The sequence below is a fragment of the Eleutherodactylus coqui genome, chromosome 1 (genome assembly GCF_035609145.1).
Source record: "Eleutherodactylus coqui strain aEleCoq1 chromosome 1, aEleCoq1.hap1, whole genome shotgun sequence".
In the NCBI taxonomy this organism is placed as follows: domain Eukaryota; kingdom Metazoa; phylum Chordata; class Amphibia; order Anura; family Eleutherodactylidae; genus Eleutherodactylus; species Eleutherodactylus coqui.
In genome coordinates this window covers 491,077,534-491,089,649 of record NC_089837.1, presented here as the reverse complement: position 1 = coordinate 491,089,649, position 12,116 = coordinate 491,077,534, and the positions used below count along the sequence as shown (strand labels likewise).

Sequence of the window (12,116 nt, the reverse complement as noted above, 5' to 3'; positions counted from 1 at the left end):
TTTGTGCCAGATCTGAGCAGGAGACCCTGAACTGAACCTCTGGCGCAGGTTAAATGGCGCCTGAACAATTAAAAGCATAATAAAAGAACAAAATAGCAAATATGCAAAAAAAACAGGGAAACTAGAGAGTAACCCGACAGCAGGGCCATTTTAACACTTTATAGTAGAGCAACTGTACAGACCCAGCAACATTTGAGTAAAACAAACTTTATTAAAGGGGAGTAAAACAAACTTTATTGAAACTGCCGCTGCACCACTCTTGTCCACTGTGCCATGCGACACAGAGGGGCAGCTAATCAGGGCGCGCCCGTGCATGACCCATAGTTTGGGCATGAGCATGCCTCGATGAGCTAACCCCCCATGTTATGGGCCTCAGTGGGCGAGAGCGGCACATCGTCATTTTTACAGTGCTTCTGAGTCAGTAAGTCTAACTTGGAAGAGAGGCAAAGTTTACAAAGAGGCCATATGAGTGAGTTTTTTTTATTTCAGACGTGCCACACATTAGGAAATTTATCAAATTTTGGCCAACCCCTTTAAGACACAACCGCAAGAAGATTCACAAAGAGTTCTAACTAGAGATAAGCGAGCGTACTCGCTAAGGCAAACTACTCGAGCGAGTAGTGCCTTATTTGAGTACCTGGCCGCTCGTTTCTAAAGATTCGGCTGCAAGTGAGCGGTGAGTTGCGGCAGTGAGCAGGTGGGAGCGGGTGGGGGTGGTGGGAGAGGAAGAGAGAGATCTCCCCTCTGTTCCTCCCCGCTCTCCCCCGCCACTCCCCGCCCCCTGCCAGTACCTGAATCTTTAGAGACGAGCGGGCAGGTACTCGAATAAAGCACTACTCGCTCAAGTAGTTTGCCTTAGCGAGTATGCTCGCTCATCTCTAGTTCTAACAATAGAAAACATATGAAGTATCCAGCATGTCAACAGCTTGCTACATATACTTCTGAATCAAAGACTGCCATGGAAGTCAAAGAGTGCGATGGAAATGGTGACAAATTTTCAAATATTATGAACAACACATATTCCAAAACCAAGTAAGCATAAGATAAAAAGTGTAGAAACACAAGAGTGGAGAAGTGGACAACAGGAGAAGGATAACCAAAGAACACCCTAAAAGGGTGCCTCCTTTTACCATGAGGGAAATTAGGGTAGGACATAGACTGGCAGGAATGCTGCCTTCCAATAGGTGGCGCTGCAGAGGTACTGTTCCATTTTCATATTTGCATATTATCTAGAGGAGCATGGATAGCCTTATAAGTCTCCTCACACCTTCTAGGTGCCCTCCCTAAGGAGAAATGATCTCCTTCCTGAACCTTGGGGGAATAGTGAAACTGGAATGAAGGAAGCCACAAAGCACAAAATTTGGAGTATGAGGCAGCTTCCGACACAATCATGTCTTCTATATGAGAAAAACTATGTAGTTCTTCTTCCCAATGGACTTTAGTTGGCGACTGCCCAACTAGGGTTTGCCATTCTCTTAGCTCCTTTCATTCTACAAGATATTGGCCCTGGGAACATGGAAAGAAAGGCTGTCTATTTGGTTATATGAATATCTCCCCTATGGAAAGTGTTAAAAAGGGAGACAGTATCATCCCAGACACTTTTGATAGGGGGGCAGCTTCCCCAAATATGCTCCACTGTGCCCTTATGTATTTCACAATACCAATAACACATCTGAAAGAGTCAGGTACATGCAATAAAGTTTTACCGGAGTCCTATATGATCTAGGGCAGTGTTCCCCAACTCCAGTCCTCAGGGACCGCCAACAGGTCAGGTTTTCAGGATTTCCTCAGGATTACACAGGTGATGTAATTATTGTTGGGGCCTCAGACCTTGCCACAGGTGTTCTTACCATAGGATATCCTGAAAACCTGACCTGTTGGTGGTCCGTGAGTACTGGAGTTGGGGACCCCTGATCTAGACCATATTTTGAGACTATTCTCTTGGAGTCCGCAACAGTTAACCGAACTGAAAAAGTTCTGTTTTAATTCCCAGTCATTGTTACAAGGCTTGTATAAAGAGTCTAACATTGACTTGCAGCAATGCTGTCTTCTAATAGGTGGCGCTGGAGAGGAATTGACCCATCTCCCTTATTTGCATATTACCCAGAGGAGCATGAATGGCCTTAAAAGTCTCCTCACTCACTTACCTTCTAGGTGCTCTCCCTAAGGAGAAAAGATAGCCTTTCTGACCCACATCACAGGCCTCTCGCTAGCTAAGCAGAAACTTACGGTGCACTGATGAGGGGCAAACACCCCGAAACAGCTGTCTGTGTATGGATTCTGGCTTGACTTTCAATTCCCTGTCATTGTTACAAGGCTTGATTAAAGAGTCTAACATTTACTTGGAGGAATCCTGCCTTCCAATAGGTGGCGCTGCAGAGGTATTGTTCCATCTCCCTTATTTGACCATATTTTGAAACTATTCTCTTGGATTTTGCTAGAAATTTTAGGCAAAAGTAGAATCGCCGCACAAAATGCAAGAAAATAGAGCAGGTCCTACATTTTTCCACTTGCGCGACATGCGCGAGAAGACCACACTCGTGTGAACGAACCCATTGAGATCAATGGGCTCTATTCTCTGCGTTTAGCGCATACATATTTCACACACGCAAAATCGTGCACAGCTGCGGTCGTGTGAAGACCTCAGACTGACATTCTCCATACTGAAATCAGGAGACAAATGCTTCTTACCTCCCAGAATCATGCCAGCTTGGCAGCATTTCCGCAGTCTGCACGATGGACAATTCTTCCTTCTGATTTTATCTACTATACAGTCATTCCGTCCGGCACATAAATAATTGTGCTGCCCTGCAGTAATAGAGAGAAGTGCAGGTTATTTTATATCTTCCAATGGTTAATTGCTTCAGGCGGACAATACGGAAATGGACATTTAACACATAAGATGAAAGAGGCCGACGAGCTAAACTAGACATTACAGGAGGGAACAGTGAGCAGCAATACAATAGCCAATGCCAAAGGATATGCATGAGAACGATGGGTCTACTATCTATCTATCTCATATCTATCTATCTCATATCTATCTATCTATCTATCTATCTGTCTCATATCTATCTATCTCATATCTATCTATCTATCTCATATCTATCTATCTATCTATCTATCTCATATCTATCTATCTATCTATCTATCTATCTATCTATCTATCTATCTATCTGTCTCATATCTATCTATCTCATATCTATCTATTTATCTATCTATCTATCTCATATCTATCTATCTATTTATCTATCTATTTATCTATCTATCTCATATCTATCTATCTCATATCTATCGATCAATCTATCTATCTATCCATCTCATATCTATCTATTTATCCATCTCATATCTGTCTATTTATCTATCTATCTCATATCTATCTGTCTCATATCTATCTATCTATCTATGTATCTCATATCTATCTATTTATCTATCTATCTCATATCTAATATCTATCCATCTATCCATCTATCTATCTATCTATCTATCTATCTATCTATCTATCTATCTATCTATCTATCTATCTATCTCCTATCTATCTATTATCTCATATCTCTCTATCTATCTATTTCATATCTATCTATCTATCTCATATCTATCTATCTATCTTTCATATCTATCTTTCTGTTTACCTATTAATCTATCTCATATATATCCAGTGTTGACCTCAGGTTAGATGGCACCCTGTGCAAAATTTTTCCCGGCATCCCCCATTATGAGAAAGAAACAAATATTGTTCCACATCAACACATTTCTATGGGCTTGAAAACGGAGACATTGTCTTTCTGTTTTGCTTTTCCCATGATGGAACACCAAAGCAGAAATGAAACCACTAGTGTGAGCTGAGCCTTATTATTATTGTGATCCTGGACTATAAGTTATGGAGCAGCACACAGTAAAGAGTGTTGTGAAGCAACACATGCAGCAGATCTGCAGTATACTGTAACATTGTGTCCTAATGTAGCGTTCTTAGAGTTCTGCGAAAAAGGAGGAATAAATCATAATGAGTTATCAGCAGGTCCGATCCACGTACACTTTGTTCCACATACAGCTCCAGCTGAGAGGAGAATGAGGTGCAATTTGCACTAGAATAATTGAGCTCAGAGCTGCAGTAGGTAAATGGAGGAAAGAAGAAGAGGAAGGTGTTCAGGAGGAATAGCAGAGTTCATGCAGGTGTCTGAGTGCCAAGACTCCTTGGCATTTTATTCCATTTTGTCTTTTACTCCTAACATAGTACGGGTGTCTAAGCCTGAAAAAAAAGACTTATGTCCATCCAATTCGGGTTTTTACCCCCAATGTTGATCCAGAGGAAGGCAAAAATTCCAATGGGATAAAAGCCAATTTTCCCTATTTTAGAGAAAAAAATTTCCTTCCCGACTCCAATCTGGCAATCAGTAAAATCCCCGGATCCCTGACCCTGCTGAAGTAATCGGTGATGTAACATGTAATACTATATCGTTCAAAAAAGGCGTCCAGGCCCCTCTTGTACTCTTTTATAGAGTTTACTGTCACTACTTCCTTAGGCAGAGAGTTCCATAGTCTCACTGCTCTTACAGAACTTCTTTCTATGTCAGCTTAGAAACCTTCTTTCCTCTAGACGTAGTGAGCGCCCCCTTGTTACAGTCACAGTCCTGGGTATTAATACATGATGGGAGAGATCTCTGTATTGTCCCCTGATATATTATGCATAGTTATTAGGTCGCCACTCAAGACATCTTTTTCTCGACTAAATAATCCCAATTTTGATAACCTCTCTGGGTATTGTAGTCCGCCCATTCCATTTATTACTTTAGTTGCCCGCCTTTGTACCCGCTCAAGCTCTGATAGGTCCTTCTTGAGTACCGGCGCCCCAAACTGTCCACAATATTCCATGTGCGGTCTGACCAGTGACTTGTAAAGAGGAAGAAGAATGTTCGCATCAAACGCCCCTAAACCTCTTTTAATGCACCCCATAATTCTATGAGCCTTGGCAACAGCTTCCTGACACTGGTTGCTCCAGTTAGGCCTCATGTCCACGGGTATTTGTTAAAACGCTGCGGGTCTACCCACAGCATTTTACCGGTGTTTGTAAATGACTGTGCACGAACACATATTACACGCAGGCGGTCTTTATCTTTTTTTTTAATCCTCCGCTCTGTTTCATAGCAGGGTTGCATTTGAAATTGCTGTCCATATAAATGTATTGCGTGTGTACAGCATTTGCATACAATGCCTATAGAAAAGTATAGGGCTTATGCTGCATGATACGCCGAGAAATAGAGAATGCTGCAATCTATTTTTCGAGCTTATCTATGCGCTGGTGTGCATGGATCAATGAAAGTCCATTTATTTTCATTGATTCATTCACCGCGTATCACTTGACCGCGCATCACATGCATAACACGCAGTGAAAAATCGCTTGTGGATATGAGGCCCTTACCTTTCACTTAACTAAATTCCCCAAGTCCTTAATGGCTACCAAAAATACATGATGTTACAGCAAGCTTTCGGGAATATCTCGCCCCCTTCGTCAGGCTATTGAATGAAACTAGTTTGGATGGCACATAATTATAACCTACAGATGCAGAGGGGAGGAGAACACATTCCTCTTGATCTAAATAAATGTTCACAGGCAGAAATTTAAGACTGTTTTGCACTTAAAACAGCAAACTGAGCTGAGACATAAATCCCAAATCAGTCCACTGAGCTCAGGACAGTTTTGTGATGTGTCTTATCTTTCCTGCAACCTGCACATGGGAGGAAATGCAGCACCACCTATTGGATGGCAACATTATTACAAGTCAAGTTCTTTCTCCACTGCGGATGTGCCAGTTGGCACTCCATCGCGCTTGTGCATTAGGCGCTAGGTGATGATGCGGATCCCATGGCACTGCTTCAGAGCTTACTGCAGAAGTGCCGCGGGATGGACGGCTTCCATTGGCTTCAATGGAAACCCTCTGTGTGTAGTTCACACAGAATCGCAGCATGCCGCGATTTCTGCTCGTGGAGATGAAATCCCATATTTCCATAGCATGCTATGGGGTGGTAATTGCTGCGGATTCCGGACGCAGATGCCCACCGCGGACTCTGCAATGCAAGTCTATTGTTTACTAACTTGTAAATCTGGGGGGTTTTACATCATATTTTCCTTAATTCAGTAGCTTGAAATATTTTGTGTCATCTATTTTATACTACTGCTCCCTTATGCTATACAGCGAAACACTGGGTTATCCCTGGTTCCTGACACGGGATCGCCCTTATCAGGGTGAAGGCTCCGCTCTTAAGCAGGAATCCTTTGAATTTGAGTGTGAGGGTCAGTTCCCATTCTCCCCTGTTTTGTGTTTCTTTATTATGAAGTGGTGTATATATGTTCGAGTAGGACAGTAATTTTATGGCCTGCATGGATGTAACAGAATAGTTGAAAAAGATAATCTGTGTTTTGGAGTGCCCAAGACCTTAACCCTATTGAGATGCTGTGGCATGACTTGAAAAAGGCTGTGCATGCAAGGCATCCCAGAAATATTGATGAATTAAAACACATTTGCTGGGACGAATGGTCCAAAACTCTGCAGCGATTGGCGATGGTGATTCCTGCTATGGAGAGGATTTAGAAGTTATTAAATTCAAGGGTTCAATTACTTTTTCTTTCCTCGCTTTTGGATGGTTATTCAATGTGCTCAATAGAAGACATGAACGTTACGCTCGTTTGTGTTATTAGTTACATAGTATTTGTCTAGAAATGTTACGTACATTAGATAATAATCCAACTATATTTTATTAGTAATCGATGCAGAAATCCAGGGCGTTCTAAAGGGTTCACTTACTTTTTATTGCCAATGTAAAAGCAATATAAAGAAGATTTGTGGAGGTTTTAGCATTTTTGGCAGGCACATAATGGGTCTTTATAACAGGTAGGAAAATCAATTACCAATTAACTGGAGGTTTTGTATTCTCATAGTGTAACACAATAACATCGAGTGGGATTCAACGCCATGTGGAGGCACAAGCTGTATTACATCTCTCAATCAATGTTGTCTTCCAGCCTCGCCTTCTAGACCATGAAGTCTATAACCATTAGTGACGGGGTCACTTTAATCCCAGAAGCCATTCGATGCACGTCATCTCGCATACATCAAGCCCACTTAGATCCTTGAGACATTCGGCAGAGAATGAACATCCTTATCAATTGTGACTGGAGATAATCTGTCTCCGTCATGGTGTCTGACTTTGGTCGATTTATTTTTATTGGTCTGTTTGGTGGAAACATTACATAAAATGGCACTTGTTTGATTCTTGGTAGTCCGTTTTTGTGGGTTTCTATCTTCAGTCATTAACCCTTTGCAATCCAATTTTGGATTCAGGGTTTCCTAGGGGGCTTTCTCTTTCTGACATTATACAATGGTGCCATCTGCTTCCTAGAGCCAGTACTGTGGTATGGGACATGCTGGAGAGGCCCCCCGACAACAGAGCGGCCAGTATTATACAGTAAGAATACCCTGCCGGACGTCTTCTAACATCGAAGCTGTACAGCCTTCAATCAGAATGTCTTCAGACGTCAGACAGTGGATTGGAAAGGGTTAAATATGAATAAGATTTTGTAGCGAAATGGAACTAAGGCTGCTCATACTGTGATGACGGCTGGCTGTGACCGCCAGTGCCTCCTGTCATCCCACTCGGGTTGCTGTTCCTTGTCTTCTCGTCTGCTGTGCAGCCGCCGCCTCATCATTTCTCTTACCAATGCCTGGATATGCCATTTCTGGGCTATTTAAGGCCTTTTCCCCCACTGAGCAAAAAGGTTGATAGTATTCCAGTGAAAGTGTTTTTTGTATGCTTGTTGTTTCTTGGTATGACCCTTTGCCTAAATATCTAGCTTTCCCAAACTCTGCTTGTCCTGACCTCGATCTGTTTAATGACTATGTGTTGCCTGAATGCTGCTTCTTTTGAACTCCTGTCTGCTTACTGTAGTGCACGAATGCTGCTTGTCCCAATTTTACCTACGTATCTAACTTCATCCTAGCCTTAACCGGTAGCATGGTCCAATACTTTTTTGACCCGCCTAGTTAAGCTGTCATTTTACTGAGCCTACTCAAGGTCAAAAGGAAGTAAAGCCCCATTTACACGGAACGATTAACAAAGGGGCTGTATGCAGATAATAGACCACCTGCTGTTCTCTGCATACAGCTAAAGGAGGCTCATTTACATGCACATGAAGCTAATAAGCTGCTAATGGGCATTAGTGGCCATTAGCTGTCACAAGTGCTGTTTTGTTATGTTAAGCCAGGGATGAAAATAGAAGAAACAAGGTCCCATAGAATACTTTAGAATGGGATTCCATCTATGAATTTTAGGGGTGAGGGCCCACTCATCCAGCAGCAATTGGCTGCTCCTCACATATAGCTTTTTAGACATATGAATTAGATAAGTCATAAAAGTTGAATCAGTGGAGGATAATCACTAACGCTGAGAATAAGGATGTGCATACCCTGGTTGACTAAGAGAAGTAGAGAGGTGGAAAGTTTAGTCACTCTTCGTTAAAAGGGTTCTTTAGGGGCGTGGCTTGGCTGTGGCTCCAAAGCAACTCAAAAGAGCTAAAACCACAGCAAAACTGTCCTCATCTGGAGGCAAACATAGCTGAATTTGCATTTTCGCATGATAACTTTATAGACTCTCATTACAACTTGGAATCAGAAATGGAAAAACCCTAAATAAAGGGTCAGACTTGGAGGAAGCCCAGAAATAGTTTCTACCTTTGAGTTGATTCATTACTTGCAGAATCTCATAAAATTATTATTACCAGAGTACTTTATGAAGAATCAAATACTTGAAAGGGCAGACAGACTCCTCTGTCCTAAACATCTAGCGGATCACGTACCAAGAGGTGTCCTGGTCCGCATTCATTTCTTCCATATCAAAGAAAAGCTGTTGGAGGCGACCATAAAAACAGGCTTATTACCTCTGCCTTATCAAGCAATGCCCTTATTCACGGATTCAACTGCTGCAACTTTGGCGTAAAAGAGACAACTGTCGGTAGGAGGGTTGCCATGTTTTCCTCTCTGGACTAGTGCATTTTTCCGTGCAGGCTACTGTGGCTGAGGCCAGTTGTGTAAGGCACAGTGGTCCTGTTTTTAGGTGCACTATTTGTTACTCTCTCCCACTTTGCCATCTTTGCATTGGTGTCAGGGCCTTTATAGATAAATCCCACGGTTTGGAGGAGTTGCATAATTTTTTTTTTATGCTCAAAGGGTCCAGAGGTCTCTTTTTTAAAGGGGATTTACTGTTACGTTGTGCTGGCTGGGATCTGTTGTACTATGGTTTCTAGCAGCACAAGCCCACAGGTGTGGCATAATTGTGCTGACTGGATGTGGTGATCTCCTGCTAGCCAATTCCCCCCGGGTCTTTGCTCACATATAAACCCAGCTCCTGTCAGTGTCTGTTTGGTGTCCAGAGTGAGCAGTCATGTATCCTTCTCTGTTGTAGCTTGCTGTGAGTTTGTTGGCTCGTGTCCGCTTGTACGTTTATTTTCTGTCAGTTTTGTGTCAGTTTGTTCTGCTGAGTTTGTTTGCTATTTCTGCACTAGGGTGGCCCTTAGGGTCTTCTAGTAGATGTGTCTTGCTAGTGTAGGGACTGCAAGACACGAGAAGCTTTGCCGTGGCCTCGCAGCTTAAGTTCATTGGCCAATGTACGAACTAATTCTTCGTACTTTTATGGCTATAACATCTTCTTATGTGTACAAGTATGCAAGGTGAGTGTTTTGGTCATTTGTCTGTCCCTATGTTATATCTGTCCGTCAGTCCAGTCTGCATTTCTCTGTCCAGTTGGTATTTCTGTCACCATGTCCAGTTTGAATTCCGTTTTAGGTTCCTTTGTTTGTATTATACCCAGTCTGTTTTGGAGATGTTTGTGTGGGCCCTGTGCTTATTTGCCCACACGAATCTAACAAATGGAACATATACATCCCCTTGCCTACTAGAGATCCTAGACAACCTAACCATTGCCTACTTGAGGAATGGCACAGCGTGAAACTTCACAAGCAAGTTCATCGTTGACTTCCAAATCTGCCATACTGGAATGACACTATGGAAACACCGAATAACTTTTACCACCACTTAAGGTAATGAGCTGCGGAAGAGCTGCTACATTTCCCTTCTCTTTCGCAAAAGTTTGTTGTGATTGTTGTGTTCTTCGGTCTCTTTCTTTCTCCTTTCTTTATCGAATACCAGGTATGACCATTGGCTGACATGTTGTAAGAAAACTGCTCCCACGATGACAACGGTGCGCAGCTTCTACAGCAAAAGACTCTATGTAAATATGCTTATTTTGTTTACTGTTAAACATGGCGCTTAAAGTAGTGTCATTAAATATTAACGGGCTCAACAGCCCCAAAAAATGGGCATTTATGTGGGACAATGGTAAAAAGCTGTCCCCAGTTATAGTTTGCACATAACATATTGAAAAAAGCCTTTTGCATAAAACATCCGAGACGTCCCATTATCTTCCAATCCCACTTTATTACTAAATCAAGAGTTATTCTTGTTATGATGAAAGACTGCAGCATTTCAGCTAATTCAAGAGACAATAGATCCACAAGGCAGATAGGTTATACTAATCTGTTCCATAAATAATGCACCTTAGCTTCAATCTAAGCTCCTAACAAAAAACAAAGAGCTTTTATGCATAAAATCCTACATATGTTTCAAAATGCAAACAAAACAAATAATTTATTCGTGGAGATTACAATGCAGTCTCAGACACCTGACGAAATCAGTCCCAATTTTTGGGTGGAAAGAAGAACTTTTCGATGTATATATCCAAAAGCGATTACTCCTTCCATTTAACTGTTCACAACAGCTATTCAAGAATCGACATGTTTATATTAGATAGTGTAACACCCAAGAGGGATTAGCCCGGACACTCGACAAACGTGGAGAGCTCAGATCTGCGCTCAGATCCTTTGTTCTCCACAGGGAAACAATGCTATCAGCACTCCCTGTGAAGAACTACTGATAAAAGTGAGCAACGATTTTTATGTTGGACTGAATTTAAGATCAGCCAGCAGTGCCCGAAAAGCAGATGATAGGCACGCATTTACACTCACCGATTATCGCTAAAACGATCGCCGATTAGTAATTTTTTTTAGCGATCATCGGCTGGTGTAAATGGGCCTTAAAGGGGTTGTCTCACGCCGAAACGGTTTTTTTTTTTATTCAATAGGCCCCCCTTCGGCGCGAGACAAAACCAAGGGATGGGTTAAAAAAAAAAAAAGTTTATTACTTACCCGAATCCCCGCGCTGCGGCGACTTCTTTCTTCCTTTACCAAGATGGCCGCCGGGATCTTCACCCACGATGCACCTCGGGTCTTCTCCCATGGTGCACCATGGGCTCTGTGCGGTCCATTGCCGATTCCAGTCTCCTGATTGGCTGGAATCGGCACACGTGACGGGGCGGAGCTACGAGGACCAGCTCTCCGGCACGAGCAGCCCCATTCACCAGGGAGAAGACCTGACTGCGCAAGCGTGTCTAAAAACGCCAGAAGACAGTGAATTTAGACGGATTCATGGCAACAGGGATGCTAGCAACGGAGCAGGTAAGTGAATAACTTCTGTATGGCTCATAATTAATGCACGATGTACATTACAAAGTGCATTAATATGGCCATACAGAAGTGCTGAACCCCACTTGATTTCACGAGACAACCCCTTTAAGACCTTGGGTCCCCAGAAACGGTTAGGGCCCAGTATAAACTTTACTTGAGATAACTTTGGCAAAACAATTATTTACAACAATTCAGGTACAATTCTTCACAGTACAGGTAGAAAGGAGATCAGAGGTCAGGGAGGATATACAGGATGAAACCGGTTCTACAGTCTGCGTTATCTGTCAGGTACCGCTCCTGGATTGGGAGCACTCCGGAGGAGGAAAGGGGGTAGGGGTCACTCCACAGACACTCTGGCAGTAATTATTTACTTTAATGATTAGCACCCCACACTGGAGACGCATGGGTGTGACTTAGTAGCGAACTTCTACACGGTGATCGTGGCTTTGGATGGCCATATAGGAACAACTTGTGGTTTGAATTAGTACCTCTGAACTGGGTCTCTCTACACAGAATTACTTACGAAGGCTCTCTCTCTCTTATGTTT

General features: G+C 42.6%; 1 protein-coding gene across 1 annotated transcript in view; it reads right to left on the bottom strand.

Moving 5' to 3' along the window:
• PGR (progesterone receptor) overlaps positions 1 to 12,116 on the bottom strand; it is a 77,566-nt gene that overhangs the window by 48,027 nt on the left and 17,423 nt on the right. Inside the window, exon 3 of the mRNA XM_066586570.1 lies at positions 2,692 to 2,808. Within this exon, the coding sequence (XP_066442667.1) occupies positions 2,692 to 2,808 (117 nt within the window). The remainder of the gene's footprint in view (positions 1 to 2,691; positions 2,809 to 12,116) is intronic.